This window comes from Rhipicephalus microplus, chromosome 3 (genome assembly GCF_043290135.1).
Source record: "Rhipicephalus microplus isolate Deutch F79 chromosome 3, USDA_Rmic, whole genome shotgun sequence".
Lineage (NCBI taxonomy): Eukaryota > Metazoa > Arthropoda > Arachnida > Ixodida > Ixodidae > Rhipicephalus > Rhipicephalus microplus.
Window position 1 is genome coordinate 40,581,687 of NC_134702.1, and position 21,023 is coordinate 40,602,709.

The window sequence follows — 21,023 nt, forward strand, 5'->3', positions numbered from 1 at the left end:
CCCCCGTGCTTCACCTTATTTACAATTTACGAAACACGACATAAAAGAAAATTCATAAGGACAAGCAAAATAGTTTTTTACAGGTGTAAAACTTTTTTCATTTGTAAAACTTGTGAAGGCCAATAAATGTGAAAACTCGCATCAACCTTAGGATGCTTAGCAACCACTATGAGCGTGCATGGGGCCCAATTAGCGTCCAATCTAATGCTGGTGCGTGCAAATGAGTGCACCAAAGCTTCAAGAAACCTGAAGATTTTTTCTTCACAGTTCTATTTTCCCATTATCACTGCCAGAGCCAATGTTGATGGTGTGTGTTTACTTTTAACAGACCTGCACTTTGCTTCTGCCTGCATCTTCTGGAAAGATATGCAGGCAAAAAATGATGGCAAACTGGCATTTTCATCCTGCATCACTGTGTGCATGGAACTTTTGGAATCTCCCATTATCTGAAACAAGCCCAGTCTCGAATTACAGGCTTCAAGTGACAGAGCCGAGCATAGCGCCATGCCGGACTGCAACTACCAAGTGCCAGCTATAGTTCATATGCATTCTCGTGTGAAGGTGGAGCGCCGTGTGAAGTGAAGTGCCAGCTATAGTTCATATGCATTCTTGTGTGAAGGTGGAGCGCCGTGTGAGGGACTTAAAAAAAACTAGAATTCATGAAGGCACAAATGAAAAAAATTTGTCCAGCTCCTAACCTCTTAAGGAGAGATGCAAGAGTATAGACTGCACATTTTCGTAAAATGCAGTTGTACCTACAGAGTGCGTAAGCAAAAACAATACGACGGGTCAGCTCTTCAACTTTTATTGTGCACAGGACATCAAATGTCTTGGGAACACCAAATAATGGAGCTAGCATAATGGGAATGTCCAAACCACACAGGAGGAGGTTACAATTTAGATAAGACTAACTGGGAGCAGCACTGAAAGGTGCGGGGACAAGTGCTATGACAGTTAGTCGAAAGAGGAAAGTTTCGGGGGCCCCTTAGTACTCGTGGTTTTTGATAAAGAGGATCTCTGAGGCAGCTGCTCCAGTAACGCCACCGCCGTACTTTCCCAGAGAAGCTTCGTGGTTGGCCTGTGTTGAAGACAGAACACATTGTCCAACAGTTTAGTTGCACGCAACTACCCTTTACATCCTAGGTGTGGATCACTGGCAGGAGGCGCATTTCCCATAAGCAAGGCAACTCTTATCTAAACAGTACATTTCTGGCATATAACAGTGCAGAAGACTAAGAGTGCAACAGTTTCACATACTTGGCGTAGATTTACATAAATCGCCATCACCAGCTGGTGGCACGTTTTACATAAGGCTGCACACTTCTCAGAACGGCACATTTCTGGCATATAACTAGTAATGCAGATAGCAGAATCGAAACAACCTGTTGCCTACTATGGGTGGTTCGCTTGGCACAAGGCTTGTATAATCATGCGTTTTTAATACAAGAGTAATACAAGAGTCCATAAAAAATATTTTTCTGTACACAATTCTCTTTTGTAAATAAAGGGCCCTGTAAATAGAGGTATGGCAAGAAAAATGCAAAACATAACATTGCCTACAAAAAAATTTTCTTTCGTAAATAAAGGGACTTGTATATAGAGGTATGGCAAGAAAAATGCAAAACGTAACATTTCCAACAAAAATTAAAGTGACAGCAAAATAAAAAATTCACAGAGCTCTTGAGCAAACCAAGTCGTGCAATGCAAAGTTTTCGTAAAAACCGCGTGTACACATTCTGGTCCAATCTGGTGATAAACGAGGCATCGCAAAACAGAAGCACACGCTTGTCAAAAGGAATGCCTAATATAGCATGCAACACGTGCAAATATTAAGACTTGCAAGAACTCTCAAATATACAAGCATGCGTAGAAGCAGTGTCAAACAAAACATTCTCGTAACCACAAGCAACCTTCTACAGTAGATCATTTTGTTATAACTAGTTCAGGCAAACATTCTGAAAAGTGTGCAAATAAACTATGGTCTCTAGAGGAATGTCAAAGTGTATTAAGAAACTGGGCCACTATTGCACATAAAGCCAACAATATGGTTGCACAAATGCAAGTAAAATCTGGCTAAAATGTGAACAAGTTTGTAAACAATGCAATCAGCTACACAGCAGCAAGTGGCTCCATGCGTACAAGTACAAAAATACGTCAAGGTACCATGATCACAAAAGGTATCGTCAACTTGCTCATCTAGTCGTGCAAAATTAAAGGTATCGTCAACTTGCTCATCTAGTCGAGCAAAATTAACAACAGTAATTAACTCTTTAGCAAAGCGGTGCTCAGGGGCGAAGCAGTGCAATCGCAGGAAGTGTAGGGGACTCTCGTGCATTCAAAAGAGTAAAGAAAAAAAAAAGTTGTACAGGCAGGGTCGGCAGATAATCAAGGAAAACATAACAGAAAATACAAGGTGCTTCCCCAAACAGAATGGGCAAGGAAAACGAAGGAATTAAGGCAGGTAAAACAGTGCCATGACTAAAGAAAAAAAAGAAGCAAAATCAGTAGGAGTGGGTGGGGACAAAGTTGGACTGATCGGCGACCAGGCTCGCAATGGAACCAGCGGCGTAGAGCCCTTGGCAAGCCAAGTGGTTAGCCTAAAATAAATTGGAAAATAAAAGAGGGGAGAGGAAACGGGGGGAGAAGGGAATGTGGCAATAAAGGAAACAAAAAAAGAACATGCGTTACTAAAAACATTTCTTTGCATTCCAACAAATGTTGCGACAGCAAAGTTTTCAGTGGCAGTCCTCCCCCATAATTAGAAGTCTGGTGAAGCTTCGCGTACATCTGAATATTTTCTAATGCACACATAGCTGAATGTGTTCCACGCTTGCCGCAATTGACTGGCCTTGTTTTGAGAACAGACCCTCATACCCTTGTTTGCATACCGTATAACCTGGCCTGTAGTTAACGGACATAAAAATGCCACATCACATCCGATATTACACAGCACTGCATGGTGGCATGCACAGGGCGTCCTGTAATTGTTGGTAACTTAGTAGCTTGCCAAGCTAACAGAGCACATTTTTTTTTAAAAGCTATCACTGGTCTTTCAGACTGATACAACTGATTTTATCACACAAGGTCAGTATTCTGGCTTGTTATCTTGAGATATTTGAAATTTTGTCTCCTAGTAAAAAAGCAGGAAGCTTGTGCCATCAGGCAAGCCTGAACAATGTGGAAGCAATTCTGTCTATTACATCGTTTGTGGTATTTGCGCGCTCAAGAGGTTCTACTGTGCAAGGCATACAAGCCGGTCAAGTTTTACGCAGCATCCTATTGCCCAGTACACGTGTTGAAATGCAAACGCGTGCAGCATGCGAAACTACCGTGCAGCCGACGCTACACTAAAAAGCATGCAGCACAGCAACATGCTACGCTTCAATCGCAAACTTACCATGCCCAAGAGACTGCAATCGCAAACTGAATGTTGAGAAACTGAAAATGGTAAGCTCAGTCTGCTATGTAATGATAGGCACATGGCAACAATCACTATGAATAACGAGATTGAGTATTCTGTATTACAATATTGCTTAGTTTACAAAAAAATTTTAATGTACCCTAAAGAATTGACACGAATTGCCAATATGTGTTATATACCCTATATTATATTTTTAAGAGTTATATTACACTATGTATAATCATTTTAACATGAATTGCACATCCTTAGCACTTCACACATATTGCATAGGCAGAGTTCCTAATGAACCTGTAGGTGTCTGGTTGAAGCTTGTTTGCCGTATTTGACCCAGTGTAGCCACAGGCAATGAACCTATTGCCTATTACTAAAGAGACCTCCTTTCCATTTTCATTAAATAGCCTTAATCTTTGTACACTAAAAAGGCACTGCTTAAAGGGACGCTAAAATCAAATAATTTACATCAGATTGAAAGCTGAATGTATGACATCTAAAAAGACAATATTAACAACAGTGCCCTACTTACTGAGAAATTAAGGTAAATGCACAAGAACACAAGCGCAGCAGTAGGACATTTTCAAAATGATCCCGATGACATCAGACGGACTGCCTACAATTAATCGCGAGTAATCGATCTAACTGCACTAAAGAACCGTCCCTGCATCAAGAGACGCAATAAAATGCTGCTTGTCAGTTTGTTTGATTCACGGAAAAAAGAACCGCCGGACATTACTGTGGGTTCAATAATTCAATTTTTGCGTAGTTACACGAGACAGGTGGTGCCATCTAGCGGGGAGCAGTTGAAACAAAAGCGTCTGCAATCTTGAAGATAATGGCGAGAAATTGATCAATGGCTGTGGTTGGTGGTGTGGCTCCTGCTGCTTTTACTAGCGCAGTAAAGCCGGGCAACGTTGTGCGCGGCAACAGTGACACAAGTCTGGTCCGGTCTGTCCGCTTCTTGAGGCTGGTAATTTGAAGAGCACTAACCCGATACGGAGCACTAAAACTTGATTTTATTTCAAAATAGGCCCTTCCTTGGCACAAAAGTAACACTAGAAGGTTTCTGGACCGCCATTTTAACAATCAACGTCCACTTAATAGTTGACTTTAGTGTCCTTTTAAACCCCACGCAGGTGATAATCTTGATACCTAATGTAAAACCAGAGGTGGTTTCCTATTGATACTGTTAAATACATGTTTAAGGCAATATTTAAGCATCGTATATCAATATTTTATGGCAAATCGTTATACGACCACCCAGATAACTGCAGTTTAGTCTATAATAATGAGCTTTTCTTTTTTTAATTTAGACGATAAATTTCATCAGGAGAGTGAAAACAGTTGAAAGTGATAATTCTGCAGCTAGACTGCCATGAAGATGAAAGGATTGGTAGGCAGCAATGGCTTTACTTCTGCTGGTAGTAACATCCAGAGACCATCACTCAATTTTTTAAAGGGACATTAAAGGCATATCAAGTCAACGTTGCTGCAATAGCAATCCAAAAGCCTTGTAGTGCTACTTTTGTGCCAAGTAAATGCTTTTGAAGTACAATCACGTTTAAGTGGTCCGCATCGCATTAGTTCACTTCAAATCCCCGGCTTTACTGCGTGGCCATTGACACTAGTAGCAGCAGAGCAACAGTAGCAGAAGGCGCAGCAGCAACGACAGCTGCCGAATAATACTCTGCTTGCTTAGTTGAACTGGGCCCCACTAGATGGCACCAGCTGCACAGCCTAACCAAGCGAAAACTGAAATTTTGAACTACTCACACCATTTCCCATAGTAAAGCCGGGCGGCTCTTTTTTTATAAATCAAACAAATGAATAATCAGTATAATATTATATCTCTTACCCACGAAAGGCTTTTTATGGCAGCTAGTTGATTACTGGCAATTAACTGTAGTCTAATGCTCTCACGTTATTGGGATAGTTTCAAGAATGTCCCACTCGTGGCAAATGTCGTGCAATGGTAAGCAGGCCACAGCTGTTGATAATACAGTTTTAGATGTCGTAGATCGAGCTTTCGCTCTGAAAAATTGTTATTTGTCTTTACTGTGTCTTTAAAACCTTGACAGCACCCTCAAAGAGATCTTATGTATTGCCTCTGTATGTAGCTTATTACCCAAACTAAATGTTTCCATTCTGAGGACAGCTTGCTAGAGAGCAAATTCATGCCTCAAGAGACAGCCGCATAAGGCACCAGCATGCACAACTCACCTTGGCACGCTTCAGGAACTCCTCCTGGCCAGCCTTGACGCTTCCAGGCTTGCCGCTCCAGGCCTTCAGGGCACTGGCTTGCAGGGCACGGCCATAGCTGAAGGTCAGGTGCCACGGTTTCTTGGCAGGGTACTTGTTGATGGCATCCAGGTGGATGGATGCCTCCTCCTCAGACTGTCCTCCAGAGAGGAACACGACGCCTGCACGCCCACAAAAATGCAATGTCCACGTCATGCAATGAGCAAACAATCTGAAACAACGAAACTTTACGTTGCCCATTATTCGGTACATTTCACGGCTGCCATGAAAAGCACATGAGAATTGACGAAGGTCCGCACATATGAAAGGTGCCTTGCTCGACAGGCTGTGTTTGTGTTCCCTTCTCTAAGGCAATCCTTTGCGATTCAGCAATAGTTTCTATGTAATTTTTGTATCTCCATTTGCGCTGCTGGCCACACTACAGCACTGTACACTTGTGGGTGCTTGACGTATGTATGCATGTACGTAGCCACCGGTTGCACATACTTGCTCTAGAGCGGGTATATGCCACAGGGGTTGCGTGTTGAATGCACAGACTCATCATGATTGAAGTAAACATAGCAGAACATGCCCAGAAGTATGGAGATTTGTTTATCAGCTTGACTCTTACTGCTGCCCCTGCAGTATGTGCCAGTAAAGTTCGGTTAATTTTAAGCACCAAGCCTTGCAATTCATATAGGTTACTAATGTCTGCCTTCACCATTCCAGGGCAGATTTTAACTGTCAATATCCTGTGGTGCATAGCCACCTATCGTATACGGGTTATGTGCCAAACATTGTAAAGGATACGACTATGCAAGAGCATAGGTCAGCGAATAAGTCAACTTGCTTAGACTGTTCAGGCTACGAGTCTGAGCGAGTAATACTTTGGAGTGTCGGATAAAGTCTGGTTGAGGAAAATATTGGTGAGCGAGTTCAAGTGGGACCTAAGTACGAAATATATTTCGCGAGTGAGTGATTGATCTTTAATTGCCAACCTATAATGCCATCTACTCTTCAGCACTACCGTTGGCAGTATAGTCTCGCCTTTTCACAGATATCTCATGCGCCACTTCATTTGTTGATCTGAGGCGTTGGTTCTCTCAAGGGAAATTTCCGATACAAATATCTGTTGAGAGTCTAGTGTTTCACAAAAAAGGACAAGTCGTATTTGAAGGTACAAGATATAAAAGCATACCACAGACCGACAATTAGACGAGATATTGGCATTCAAGAGCATTGACACCAAGATTGAAAAGCTAATTTTATGCCAACGGAATCTCGAGTTGGCTCACGAGTGAGTGAATAATTCACAGTTGAGGAAATTTTTGGGGAGCGAGTCCTCGGAGCAAAGTATACTTCTTGAGCAAGTCTACCGAGCTCCAATTTATTTGCAGACCTATGTGCGAGTGAAAGGACTTTCACGTTATTCACGTCGTAACCAGACAGTCTTATTCCTCAAACCCTCTTATTCTCCCATAGCAATTTTGGTCCACACCAAGCTAAAGAGGCGACATACAGTAGATTGGCATTAAACAGAACTTGAAGAGACCAGGAAAATGTGTTCCGTTAAACAGGAGTTTTGTTCACCGAAAGGTGAACTAGGGTGGAGAATCCAAGCATGAAACCAATCGCGCTGCAGGCAGTTGTTCTTAAGGGAGGAGGCTACCCTGGAGACCGAACTTTTTTATTTTTTAAGATATCTGGATGAAACTTTCAGGGGTTGTTCACTACAATTAAACTAGCACAACTGCTAAGTTTCGCGACGCTGTGTTTCTTAGTTCCAGAGTTATTGAGGTTTAACTGGGTGCTTCACATGGGTGCCTGAGGAAGAGTCGTGAGAAATCCCAGGACATAGTAGAAAGCTGAAATTCATTGTGGTCATTCCTTGATAGCTATCCCAGGGCGCTACAAAGCCGTTTTTTTAAATCCCCCCCCCCCCCCCCCCCCAAAAAATTTCACGCAACTTTGAATTTGATGTAACCAGTGTTGAGCAGATTCATCAAAAATTAATTGTTTATTATAAATTAACAGCACCAATTTTCAAAAAAAGGAGCTTGTTACGCCCTTGCAAGGTCATTCAGGAACAGAATAAAAAAATGGCACACAAATCTGATGAACGGTTTTCGAGTTCTTGCTTTCCTCAGCACCACAACTAGCAAAAAAAATCCGTTCTGAGAAAACAGGCCGAGAAAGTTCAAAACACGTGTTTTCTTCAAAAAGCTCCAGCACAGTAGCTAGAAGTGTCCTGGCGCACTCTTTTCTTCTTTAGCCTGGCCTCTATTTTTTCTTGGTGTCTTTTAGAATTCTTTTTTAGACGTAAAGCGTCTTTTTCACGAGCTCGCTGGATGGCCAGATGACCTGGTTGAAGTCCAATGGAGTCCGATATCACTTGGGTTGCTTTGCAGCAGCCGGCATTGTAGCGCAGCACTGCTTCATGCAGTGCTGTTTCTACCGCGATCAAGGATGAGCGTTGTTCCTTCGGCATCAGAGACCACAGAATGGAGTGGAATGATTCTGATGCATTTTGCGTCTTCGCTCCCAGGCAGCGCTGAAGAATAGACTTTTGTGACAGTCTTTCGTAGATGGGCAGCATAGCTGCAGCGACATAGTCCGGTAGGCTGTGTTTATGTTTTGGCTGTGGCTCACGCTTTGGCTCTGCAGCTCTATGGCGGCACCATGATTGAGCCCCCTCTGGGCAAAGTTCATGGTGAGGGTCCTGGTCAGTCGATGTGACGTGGTGATATGTTGCCATCACTGCACGCTGCATGGCTGTTAGGTCAGTTGAATTGTTTCTCAGGGCCCAATTCTGTCAGCTTTTCAATGAGGGCTTTAGTCAGCTTCCCCTTCCCACTCAGTGGCTTATCACTTTTCTGCACAATGTTTCGAAGAGCACTTCCAATCCTTTTCTGAACATGGTTCTGACATTCTTCTTTTACAATTGGCACTAGCCCGTACACATTCTCTTCTGTGAGGGCAGCGAAGGTACGGCTGTCTCCGTCGGACACAAGAGTGGTGTACCGCAGGCCATGCTTGGATACAGACCGCCCAAAGAGAGTCAAAGCCTGCCTCCACTTCCATGCTTCCCGATTTTGCATCTGTGTTTTTCTGGCAAATGTGGTGCTTCTGCCAGCTTTCGTATGCTGCATCTCCAGGTTTGGGCCCTGTTTGGCATCCAAGGCAGTGGTTTGAAAGAATTGCATCATCCAAGATGAGACCTGTAAAGAAGTCAATTACCGATCCCACTCCGATGTGTGACCCCGCTTATGCCATGTGCCATCGTACACTACGGTGATGTTCTTGCAGAAGCTGGGGTCCATTTCTTTATATGTTTTGATCATTGCTGTGGCAGAATCAGCATAAAACTTCTCCAAAGCGGTGGCCTCTGGCTTCCTGAACGTCTCTTTCAAGTGCTTTTGAAACGTCTTGTGGTGAAGACCTCTGTAAGAGACGTTCATGGCAGCCCAAAAGTCATTAAGAGCTGTTTGCCCCTTGCCTATTTGCTTTATAGCCATTATGGCGCGGACATTTACATCGAAGGCCTGCGTGTACTTTTTGCGGGGTGATGTCCATAATTTATCGACGGTGCCACAACAGGCGCACACGACTTCAAGTTTTGTGGCAAGTCCAAGCTTGGTGCTCTCTCGGACAGTCATAGCACCTTTCAAACATTCTTTGCACACTGTGCGGCTGAGCATGACGTTAAAGATGTTCATTTGAACGAGCGAAAAAGGTACGCCCTCACTTGTCACTGCAGGTGCAAGAACCGGCTGCATCAGTTGAAATTTCTTCTGCGTCGCCGGCGTAGACTCGAGTTCAGCGCGAACGACGTCACGACGTTTCGCATTCGCATCGATTTCTTCCTTCGTTAGGAAACGCGTCCGCAGATAAAGCGACGGTCCACTCAGCTCAATGGCGGCACCGATTCAGACGAAGTGCTGGGTCCGGCGATATCGGAAGCACTCGGTGTCACACTGGATGGCATCGATTCGGAGCACGTGTCGAGCCCGGCGATATCGGAAACACACTGTGCATTTGCGGCTCCAGCCACACTCGATGTGTCGGATTCTCGACTGGCGACAGCCGACAACACAGTTCCGTCACTGCAAGAGTCTACGCAGTCGGCACCCGCAGCAGAATAGCGGAATTTCGATGATCGTACAAGCCGCATAGCGCGCCTCCGCGCACCGGACTTCCGCACCGACTTCGGCTTCGTTGCCGGCATCGCCCGCAACAACAAAGACGAAAGGCACAGAACTAGTGCAAAAAGGAAAAAAAACGAGAGAAAATGATCGAAAAGATAGCACAAGGCGAAGAGCGGCTCGTAAGCAGACGTCTGTCGAGGCGGACGGAGCAGAGAGCAACAACGAAGCGAGCGCGCTGGACGCGCCATCGAGAGGAGCGACCGCCCCCGCTGCTGCACAGCAGCCAATGGCGGGCACGCTTTCTCCCGCGAGATATGAATGCGCTGCTCTAGCCAATCAGCGCTCCGCATCGCATCGCGGGAAAACGCCAACAGCGTCTCAACTGTGCTGCCGACGCCATTTTGCAAGGCGGCGAACGCGAGAGAAAGAATTCATGGTCAAAACAACACCAAGATGGCGCGGGACGACCGCATGGTCCGGGAATGGCGCGCGCGCGAAGTTTGGTTTGATTTCGGGATTTGCGGCTGTTTTGGACACCGTGGCGGCCTCGAAAATAGTACCGTAATTACTCGAATCTAACACGCACCTTTTTTCCGGTTAAGCGAGTTCATAAGTCGCATGCGCGTTAGAATTGAGTACGAACGAAAAAATTTCGGTCAATCTATTGCCATCGGCAAATCTAAAATGGCCGCCCCCTACGTGCGTCGGCATGGCGCGTCGGCCATTTCTGCCTATGTGTTTCCCATGTGCGGCACTTCGTACGTGTACTGAGGAGTTCGTCATCTAGTAGTGCATTAGCATCGGCGGCGTGGAAGGGCAGACTCCAAAAACTCGAGTGCACCACGATGCCGCTTTTAAAAGAAAAGTCATCGCGTGTGCAGAAACGGACGGAAATCGGGCCGCATCGCGGTCGTTCGGAGTTCCCGAAACGTGCGTGCAGGACCGGCGGAAACAAAAGCAGAAGATTGTCGACAGCAAAGCTTCACGCAAAGGCTTCAGTGGACCACAGCAGGGTCGGTATCCGCAAATTAAAGAGCTGCTCGGCGAGTATGTGCTTGAGCAGCGAGCGGCACAGCGGCCCGTGACAACAAAACTGCTTCAAGTGCGGGCTATGCAATTAGTCTTAGAAAAAGGTCTAATGCGGAGCCAGTTTAAAGCGAGCAGGTGCTGGTTAACTAACTTTATGAAGAGGTAAGGCTTTTCCCTCCGAAGGGGAACATGCATATGCGAAAATTTTTGCAGTGGAGTACGATGAAAAGCTTCACAAATTTCAGAGGTTCGTCCTAAACTTGCGGCGCAACAACGGCTACCTGCTTGGGCAAATCGGGAATGCTGGTCAGACGCTTCTTTACTTTGACATGCCTGGCACCACAACCGTCGAGAAGAACGGGGCGAAGCAAGTTCGCGTGCTGACATCGGTCCACGGTAAAACTACAGTGACGGCAATGCTCTGTTACACATCAGCTGGGCACAAGCTTCGCCCGTACCTCATATTTAAATGGAAGACGCTCCCGAAAGGAGTCGTTTTTTCGAATGGTGTGATCGTGCGGGCCAGCGAGAAAAATGGGTGCGCGTTGCAATCGATGTCTTACGTTTTTTTTTTTTTTTTTCGCGGTGGAAATCGGGTGCGCGTTACAATCGAGGGCGCGGTAGAACCGAGTAAATACGGTATTTTTGTTTGCACTTTGCGATTGAATTAGGTGCTGATAATTACAGAATAGGTAGTTTATGAGACATACAACCCAAAAATGTCGTTTTTCAAAAACCGACTTTTTCGCGATTTTTCGGTTTTTAAGGGCCGCGTCCCACCTTAAGCAGCAGTTCTAACAAATTTCCTTTTACTGAGGGAACTGTATAGATGCAGATAGAAACCCTCAAAGTAACTGCAGTTCTCCAAAAATTCCTCGCATTCAAAAGTGGGTGGGATAGTGACTGCTGCTGTGAATGAAGTGGTCCAGATGTGTGGCAAATTTTTCAATTACTTCCATTCCTTGTCAGTTATGTAATAATTACTACACATACAAGAAGTGATGTCCCCTATATATTTGCTTCATTGGCTTGTCATTATGATGCCACTGGTGGAGAGGCATTATGCTGGAGATTGAGAGCAGGCGCCTTTGTTTCCTGGCACTGCATTTCAAAAGACAACGTTCAAACACTGACACAAAAGAGAAGTGAAGACTCCACAAACGCTTGCACGGCCGTCTTAACACAAACACATACAAACTTATGCAGCTCTTATTCTAAGCTGGCATTGCAGCTTTTAGTGCCGGAAGCAGAAGTTGTACACACCGGGAACGGCGGGCGGCACAGTCCTCTGCAGGCAAGTGACGGTGGCACGGGCCACGTCTTGCGGGCTGTACTTCTTCGTGCAGCTCTGCCCTTGGGTCACCATGTTGGGCTTGAGCAGAGTGCCCTCCAGGTAGACATGGTGGTCATTCAGGGCCTTGTATACAGCGGCCAGCACCTGCTCGGTGACCTTCTGGCACCGCTCGAGGTCGTGGTCTCCGTCAGGAAGCACCTCTGGCTCCACAATGGGCACGAGGCCCGCCTGCAGCCGTTGGATAACCAAGAGGTCACAGTGAAGCCGAACGGCACAATCGTATTCTGTAAAACTGAGAGGTAAATAATGTTTTGTGCCAGAATGAAAGCTCAATCATTACTTGAAAATCTAATACCTCGGTTTTCTACAGAAGTACTTCAGTAATCAAGAAATTAAGGCAGGTGTATCGGTTGATTTCGAATGGCTAGTTGCCGATATTTAAACTTTGTTCCAGCATCTCGTGAGCTTCGGCATGCATTTTTGCCACTGCTTGTGCCTTAATGAGTAATAGAATGATATCAGATGCTTTACATCCCAAAACCACAATCTGAGGAGGGATGCCGTAGTGGAAAGTTCCAGTTATTCCAATCATCTGCTGTTTTTCAACCATGCACAGACGTCACACAGTAAATGGGCCTCTAGCATCTCAACTCCATCAAAACGTGACCGTCGCGACTGGGATCGCACCCGCAACTTTTGGGTCGGCAGCTGAGCACAACACCGCATCTGAATGCATTGATAGGCATTTACTGGCTAATAATAAGTGATAGGCTGTCAAATGACTCAACAAAGCTAAATTGGGGCTATGCTATGCTAACATTCATCACTTGTCAACTAAGTGATACAACTGGCTTGATCGACCTTAATTAGGCCGAGCTAAGACCTCGTAGATTTAGATAAGTTCTATTTTCTGAACGTCTCAACCATGTCAATCGAGATTAAGCTAGATTACGCTAAGTTTGGCTGAACAAGCAACACTGGGCAGAGGTTCTACTTGTACGAGACAACACAACAAAAAGCCCACCAGCTCCGCTGTAAAGAAAAAAAAATGGCATGAGAAATCAAAAGAGTCACCTGCTGACAGCAGACTGCGTAGCGGGCCAGAACATTCGCATTCTCCAGGATGGCCAGGGGCGATGGGCAGTGGTCACGGATCTTGAGCACACAGCGCCACTTGGCGAAACGGCAACCATCTTTGCGGTACTGGACGCACCTCTTGGTCAGGTCATCGAGACCTGAAACGACATTGAAAAAAATGGATATGTATGTTGCTGTTGCAGTTTATAGCACTGTGCAATAGCACAGTTTTTCTTTATCCACGCACCCATTTTTACACATATAGTGTCAGCTTTTGAAAGCTTTCTGTATGCTTTACTTGAGTGTTTTAAAGCTTTCTCACGCTCCAAGAGACTCCATTTAGAGCATAAACAATTGAAAATGCAGCAACAGTGCCAAGTTTGGAAAAAAACAAGCAGGGGGTGATTAAATGGCAATTTTACAAGATGAAGTGAATCTATGATTTTAAAGAACACTCACGTACATGGGAAACAAGTGCCTCTGGAAATTGCTACAAGTGGCTGGGCGTAACGCAACCTTGAGATAACTGAAGCGGCTATCTGCACCAGACACCCGCAACAGGTTTAGACAAGGGTAAGAGGCTATAAGAGTTATAGACGATAAGAGAGAGCACACAAACACTGCAGTCTGCAGCATCTCTTATGTCAGGCCAGCTTCAAGATAAGACGACCGTACAATGGGATCCAGAAGACTCCACACATATCAAGTCCCACTCTGTCCTCTAATCACTCCCAGTGAAATCTGCCCCAAGGTCTGTCCTACCTACAGATGGCAAGATTTTACGTGAGATGTAGGTTACAAGAAGAAATCAGCTTGTGCCAAGAATGCAGAAGAAGTCATACATACTGAGTTATGGCCTTGTAGTACTGAATACTACAGTGTTGATAATACCCATGTCACACAAGCCTTTTTTTAAGGCCAGCCAGTCAATGGCCATCAAAGTTTTGGAGTAGTTGTGGCGACCTGTGGTTGAATCGATAGGACTTCCAAATGTCCATTTAGCACCGGTACAGCAAAGCTGCCATGCACATTATTCCTGATTGCATTCAGGATGCAAAAAGTATCGGTCTGCAGATTGCTTACTAGCGCAAAGGGGCTACCCACTTCCACGAAGCATGCAAAATGCCATCGGTCATATTTAGCACGTTATTGAAGGGTACAATAGCACTGCACTAAAAAAGCATACTTCCTAAATTTTGGAAGCTACTGTTGTAAACCTCATAACAATTTTTTTGAAGTTTGTTCTTTCGCAAGAGTTGCCCTTCTACTGACACTAATTTGCCTTCTCCAAACTAATTACACTAGCTAGCAATTACACTTTATCAGATCTATGATTCTACCGACGCAATGAATAAATCAATTCCATGCACTGTGGCTAGTTTACTTTTTCTCGCAACGATATTGACAAAACGTTCCACATGTTAGTTTCTTGCAAACAAGTTTGCAAGAGAGAAGTTCTCGTAACCACACTGCTACATTAATCCACTCACAAAGAAAGGATAGTCAAGAGCATACATAAACACGAGACACCAAATATGCACCGAGCTCAAAGACAACATTATGTGCATACCCTGGGTAGTGCTTTCCTCGTCAGTGCCCATCAGGGGCACGACACCTTTGTCCACCTTGATTCCCGGGATGATGCCACGGTTTTCAAGGATCTTGATGAACGGAGTGCCGTTGTCGGCCTGCTGGTAGACCGTCTCGTGATACAGGATAACACCACTGATGCAACTGTTCATCTGCTCGTCGCAGGTGAACAGCAGCTGCCTGTACTGGCGCCGGTGCTCTTCCGTGTTCTCGACACCAATTCCCTGCAGGCGTTTGCCCATGGTGCCTGCGAATGGTCACAACAAGCAGTTGCGTACGACAATGCTGGCACTCTTACAAAGGCTTGGGTTACTTAGTACAAATTTACACTGACACAGTGATGCGTCAACAGCAAAGGCTGGGTGGAACCTGCAATGATCAGTTACATCAACTCAAAGGTTTAGGTCGCGCTCACTATTTCTCTGCATCAGCAGAATACTATTGGCAAGTGCTTATGAAGTTGCTCAAAATTAACATTTAAGGTCCGGAAACATTACGCAAATGTTCAAAAACTAAAGAAGAAAAATTCAATACCCTTGCACAACTTAAATCATGCACTGGCATGTCACCCATCTCTCACAATGCACTGAATTTATGTGGACCTGTGCATAATAGGCTTAAAACTAGAGATTCGCATATATTCGAAATTTCGAATATTTTTCGGATACTGTTTGCTATCCTTTTTTATTCGCACTGGAATTTTCACTATTCAAACTTCCCGAAGACAAATGCAGTAAACGACAAATTTTAAAAAACCCCTTCAAATCTGTAGTATGCTTCACCTCATGCATCCTCGTATTGCAGCAAAGCTGCCTTTAAAATTTCACCGTGGTTTAGTTTTTTAAATACAGTACAAATCTAATTAAAAGTGGCCCTTTTAAATTTTTCAAATGCTTCACCCCATTACATTCCTGCATTGCCGCAACGCTGCCTTTCTGTTCTGCTATAGTGTCAAATGTATTGACTCAAAAATGCTGGCTCCAACATGGAGATCTTAGACATAATAGATGTGAGAGCTCAACGGTGTCTTGTTTGTGTTCTAGTATGTTGATGTCTATGAGACAGATTTGGAACTCTTAACTTTTCTGCTACATTATTTGGGCTTCCACAGAAGCACTTTAGTTGCATAAAATCATGTACTACTACAATTTGGCCTATGCATTACCCCTTTCTTGATAAGACAACTATAAAATACCACCCTGCCAGCACTTCGTTAACCTAGTGATAAGAAATGCTGTAATGTTGCTATATTGTCATAGTAAGCTTAAAGATCCTCTCCACTTTTTTTTATTCCACAACTTGGTTTTGAAGGATTCAAGAAATGTTAGAATTATTCAACAAATATTAGAAAAACATTGCATTTGATTTGTACTTGTACTTCAATATTCGAGCTCACTTCACACCAAAAATATTGCCATTGGCACAGTTTTACTTGAAACCACAATGCTATCTGTTTACCTGTACTCTCATCGGCAGCCAAGATTCCCTTGCCAGGTGCCACAATGGCCTCGGCAGTGGCCTTGAGCTCCCTCATGATCTCAGGAGGAGGGTAGGAGAAGTGGCCAGCCATCTTGTATTTTTAGCTACAATACAATGTGTGCATACACATAAACACATCGTAGATGCAAGCTCGTATTATAAGAGTGAGCCGCCTGTTTTAGGTTTAAATGAAATGCTTGAAATTTTAAGGTTTTACTTTTAAATTTCATGCCTAATGTCTGTTATAGGTTTTATTGAAATGTTTAATACGTCAGGTTCAAATTGCAAGCCTGTTTTAGGTTTAATAAAATATACAATGGGTAACACTGAGTCATTGCAAGCACTGCTGTGTTAAAGGTCTCATGCGCTGAATGAAAGAAGGGCTCATCCTGGGCTCCTTTCTCTGCTCATACAACCGATAGCGACGCCAAGGGAAGGTTAGAGGATACTGACTTTGCTGATGTATCTGGAACTTGTATTTACCTAGATTTAAAAATGCAAACGCATATGCTGATACGCAAGAAGCAAATTGATGAGCTAGAGGAGAAAGAGAAAGTACAAGAATTCGGTTTCGCTTCAGAATATATTTGAGGCTCTAAACGAGGTAACCGACATAAGTGTTGACACAATGAACGATAATCTTACTGGTATCATCTAAGTTTGCAATGGAAGTCAAAGGCGCAGTCACTCTAAGAGACGACAAACCATGAAAGCCTCCAAAGCATCTGACAACATCGAGCTAGTGGATATTTCGAAGTTATAGACGCAAGGTAGCCGACGTCAGAAAGTATAACATGGAGAGAATCGAGCAGGCAGTAAAAAGTGGCAGAAGTCTAAAATCTGCAAAGGCAAACTTGTGCATAGGCTAAAAGCGGATGTATGCATTAAGGGACAAGAAATGCAATGTCATAACCAATATGAATAAGATAGTTGTGATGGGGGAGGAGTTTTGTAGAGAGCTGTACAGAAGGTGAAACAACCAGGAAGATATAAGAAGCAATAATAGCCCTAAGAAATTCGACATCCTACCAGTAACGACAGGGGAAGTAAGAAAAACCTTAGAAGGAATGCAAAAAGGCAAAGTCGCCGGTGAGGATGAGGTAACAACAGACCTACTGAAAGATGGCGGAGAAATTGTATTAGAAAAACTGGCCACCTTATATACAAAGTGTCTCTTCATGGGAAGGATACCAGAAGCTTGAAAGAACGCCTCATCATCTTAATCCATAAAAAAGAAGGCGCCAAGGACTTGAAAAATTACAAGCCGATCAGCTTACTGTCCGTTCTCTACAAACTATTTACAAAAATAATACCTAATAGAATTAAGGTGACATTTGAGTTCAATCAACCAAAGGACCAAGCAGGATTTCATACAGGCTACTCCACAATATACCATATTCATACAATCAATCATGCAATAGAGAAGTGCGTGGAATACAACCAACCTCAATACATAGATACATAAGCATACTGGAAGAAATCCACAGTAGATTCACAGCCACAATAGTCCTCCATAAGGAAAGCGACAGAATCCAAATAAAGAAGGGTGTAAGGCAATTTCTCCTATGCTATTCACCGCGTGTTTACATGAGGTTTTCGGAACCCTAGACTTGAAAGAAAGACTGAGGAATAAGAGTCAATGAACAGTATCTTAGTAACCTGCGATTCACCGATGATATTGCCTTCACGAGTAACTCAGTGGACGAATTACAGCTCTTGATTACCGAACTGGACACAGAAAACTGAAAAGTAGGACTGAAAATTAATATCCGCAAAACTAAAGTAATCTGCAACAGTCTCTGCAGCAAACAGCACTCTGCAAAAGGTTGAGAGACGCTGGAAGTTGTAAAAGAACCATGAGAGTGAAATAAATAGAATAAAGATGGGGTAGATCACATTAAGCAAGCATTCTCAAAACATGAATGGAGCAGAAACCTGTAGGCTTACAAAGAAGGTTTAGCCTAAATTGAGGATGACGCAGCGAGCGATGGAAAGGAAAATGATGGGTGTAACCTTAAGAGACAAGAAGAGAGCAGAGTGGGTCAGGGAACAAACTGGGGTTAAGGATATCACAGTGTAAATCAAGAACAAATTGACATGGGCGGGGAACGTAGCACGTAGACACCACAACCTATGGTCATTAAGGGTAACTAACGAAATTATCAGAGAAGGCAAACGCACAAAGGGGAGACAGAAAGTTAGGTGGGCCAATGGGATTAAGAAGTTCGCAAGTGTAACGTGGCAACGCAAAGCTCTAGACCACGTTGATTGGCAGATTATGGGATAAGCGTAGTCAGGCTGATGATTTAACAGCTGTAGTCATTGTGATATAAATGCAAAAAAAAGTAAAGTGGACAAAAAGAAAACTTGCCGCGAGTGTGGACCAAGCCTGCAATCTTCTCTGCTGGAAACAAGTTTCTTTTTTCATCCAATTTACTTTCTTCACATTTATATTTTAATTACTAACAGAGTCAAAGGCATAGTTATCATGGCTTAAAAATTCTTTGGCTTTATTATCCAAGATTGTCTTTTTCATAGACTGAATTTGATGACTGAGGTTGTACACGCTGCATTCGACCAACTCATCAAGTAGAACAACTAGTACATGTACTACATGTAAGACTAAACACAAGAGTTTGTAGACCACATAATTATGCACCTTAGTGTTATGTTGCATGCCACAGTTCGATTATACAAGAGCAACTGGTGCACAGGGGCCGCTCTGTACCATACTACACATGAGGTGGCTCACATTAGTGCTGCTTTTCTTGTAACAACTACATAATTCATCACCGGGCTGCAGGATGCGTACCCAATCAATAATCTCCAGTTCAAGTTCTTTAGTCATGAATGCACGCAGAGAGGTCTCCCCAGCTTTGCAGTGTTGCCTATACTGTTAGAAGACTGGAAAATAACCCGTATCACAGACGTGACAGAAGATTGTCATGACAACTTGGTTTGCCAGTCCCCAAAAAACGGGTTCATATACGAATCACATGACAACTGGCATAACCCCAAAAACCTTTGCTAGCCTATTTTCAGGCCGTTAGGTTGAAGGCAATGGACATACCAATTAAGCATGCTTTAAACAGAGCAATTCATTTGTGAATATGAGAACACCTGCAAATATTACAGCTTAAAAACAGCTACTTAAGGGGACGGAGGGGGGGGAGGGGGGGTAGTCAATGCACGCCTGTGGTGTGAATACAATGCCAAAATCATCTGTGCGGAAAGAAAAGTCGACAACAGAAACATAGGTCCCAAGAGTAGTGGATCCTCGCGTCAAGCCTTTAAATAGATGGCCTCAGGAAAAGCCTTCACGAGGTACACTGCTATTCGTTGTCCCGTCTTTCGAAACACGGGGGAATGAAGATCAAAAAAACGCTTAAAAATGAGTGCACGGTACTCCAGGATAAAAACAAACAAACAGTGCAGTTCAATCAACGCATTCCGATACGCCGAAACAGCAGCTGCGGTCCTCGGGAGGAATGCGCCCGCGCCTAGTCACGCCAAGGCGCGTAATTCGAGGTGAAACCGAAAACTCGGCCCTCCAAACTGGCGCATCAGTTTCGTGTCTCCTCGTAGCCGCGATGGTAAACAAGATACACCAAGTTTCGTCAAGGTCACCTTGGACGTCAACTGCAATGGCCTTTGGCCCTTGCGCAAGCTATCTTCACTCGTACTACGATCGTAAAACGGTCGCGGCGCAACAGCTTGACACGTTGCCAAGCCACGCACTGCCCCGTTTGGTGCGCGAGCAACGACCCGAACTGACCAGTGTCGTTATGCAAAAAAACACTAGGCAGAGCGCGCGCGCCCACTAAGATTACCTTCAGGCCACGGTTCGCAAGCTGGTTAGAGCCAATAAGCTAAACCAGGATGTTAAATGCAAAAGCTAAACCAAGTGTGCGATCAAACCAGAAGCAAATTTATCTTCACAAAGTCGTCGACTAGTCTGCAGAGACTTAAAGAAGATGCACCTCACGCGCTAGCTAGAGTTCCATTGCAATGCACATGCAATGAAACATCCTGTTGCACTGCATATCTTCCTGGATAATCTAAATTTGAAAATATCGAGGAAGCACCGTGGATTAACTTAGTTTACGATCAGAGAAGGCAGGGGTACGTTTCTGCTCATAAATCGCATCGTATAACGCGAAATGATAATGCCGTAATGTTGCACCAGATCGAAGACGACGACGATGGCAAGGCGGTTCGAACCTCGAGTTTCGCGCCTCGGGAAAAATCGAAGTGTGCCTTCGTGCGTTGCGAAAAAAAAATGGGTGCCGAGCGTTAATCCCTCAAGTTATAAACACGCTTACGCGGCTTTCAAGGCCCTCTGTTTGGTAACACTAGACGGAAGTGTCATTTCCGAGGGGCGAAACTGCCCTGGGCTCGCGCATCGATTCGAATGCTAGCGTTGTTGCGGAAAATCGCCCGCGGCCGCTGAAATCAGGAACCGAAAAGATGCCGTCGTCCACTCACCCGAACGACGAAAGCTCGCGAAAGCACTTCACGGGTTGGAAAGGAACTCGGCGAGCTGTCGCAGGGTCGGCCTGGCTCCGAGTGCTGCCGTTCGCCAGATGCCCAAGGTGACCTGTGCCGAGCTGCCCAAGTACCGCAGGCGAGGCGAAGAGATAGGGGGGCGGGACACCAATCACGCGCCACCACGCGCCTGTCGCGTTCACAGTCTCGCTTTCTTCCTCGTTTCCCGCACCAGCGAGCATTCACCCGCCACATGAAAATGCACTGCAAC

The 21,023-nt window shown here is 44.5% G+C and overlaps 1 protein-coding gene across 2 annotated transcripts; it reads right to left on the bottom strand.

The window, feature by feature from the left end:
* Positions 1–789: 789 nt before the first annotated feature.
* On the bottom strand, positions 790–20,951 carry Ald1 (fructose-bisphosphate aldolase). 2 transcript variants are annotated; one of them, XM_037427209.2, is made up of 7 exons: positions 20,753–20,951; positions 16,247–16,371; positions 14,769–15,035; positions 13,196–13,356; positions 12,091–12,349; positions 5,636–5,835; positions 790–1,078 (listed from the first exon to the last, which is right to left on the bottom strand). In XM_037427209.2, exons 2-7 carry the CDS (start codon positions 16,356–16,358, stop codon positions 986–988), a joined length of 1,092 nt encoding a protein of 363 aa, XP_037283106.1. In that variant the 5' UTR covers positions 16,359–16,371; positions 20,753–20,951; the 3' UTR covers positions 790–985. The 2 variants fall into 2 exon arrangements, with proteins under 2 accessions (XP_037283106.1, XP_037283098.1); XM_037427201.2 differs by lacking the exon at positions 790–1,078 and adding an exon at positions 2,333–2,597.
* Between the last annotated feature and the right edge of the window lie 72 nt (positions 20,952–21,023).

Excerpts from the sequence above, each read along its gene's own strand:
- Ald1 (XM_037427201.2), bottom strand. The coding sequence starts at position 16,358 with ATGGCTGGCCACTTCTCCTACCCTCCTCCTGAGATCATGAGGGAGCTC. Across the intron at positions 12,350-13,195 it reads ACGCAGTCTGCTGTCAGCAG|GCGGGCCTCGTGCCCATTGT; the intron begins GTGACTCTTTTG and ends CAACGGCTGCAG. Across the intron at positions 2,598-5,635 it reads AGTTCCTGAAGCGTGCCAAG|GCTAACCACTTGGCTTGCCA; the intron begins GTGAGTTGTGCA and ends AATTTATTTTAG.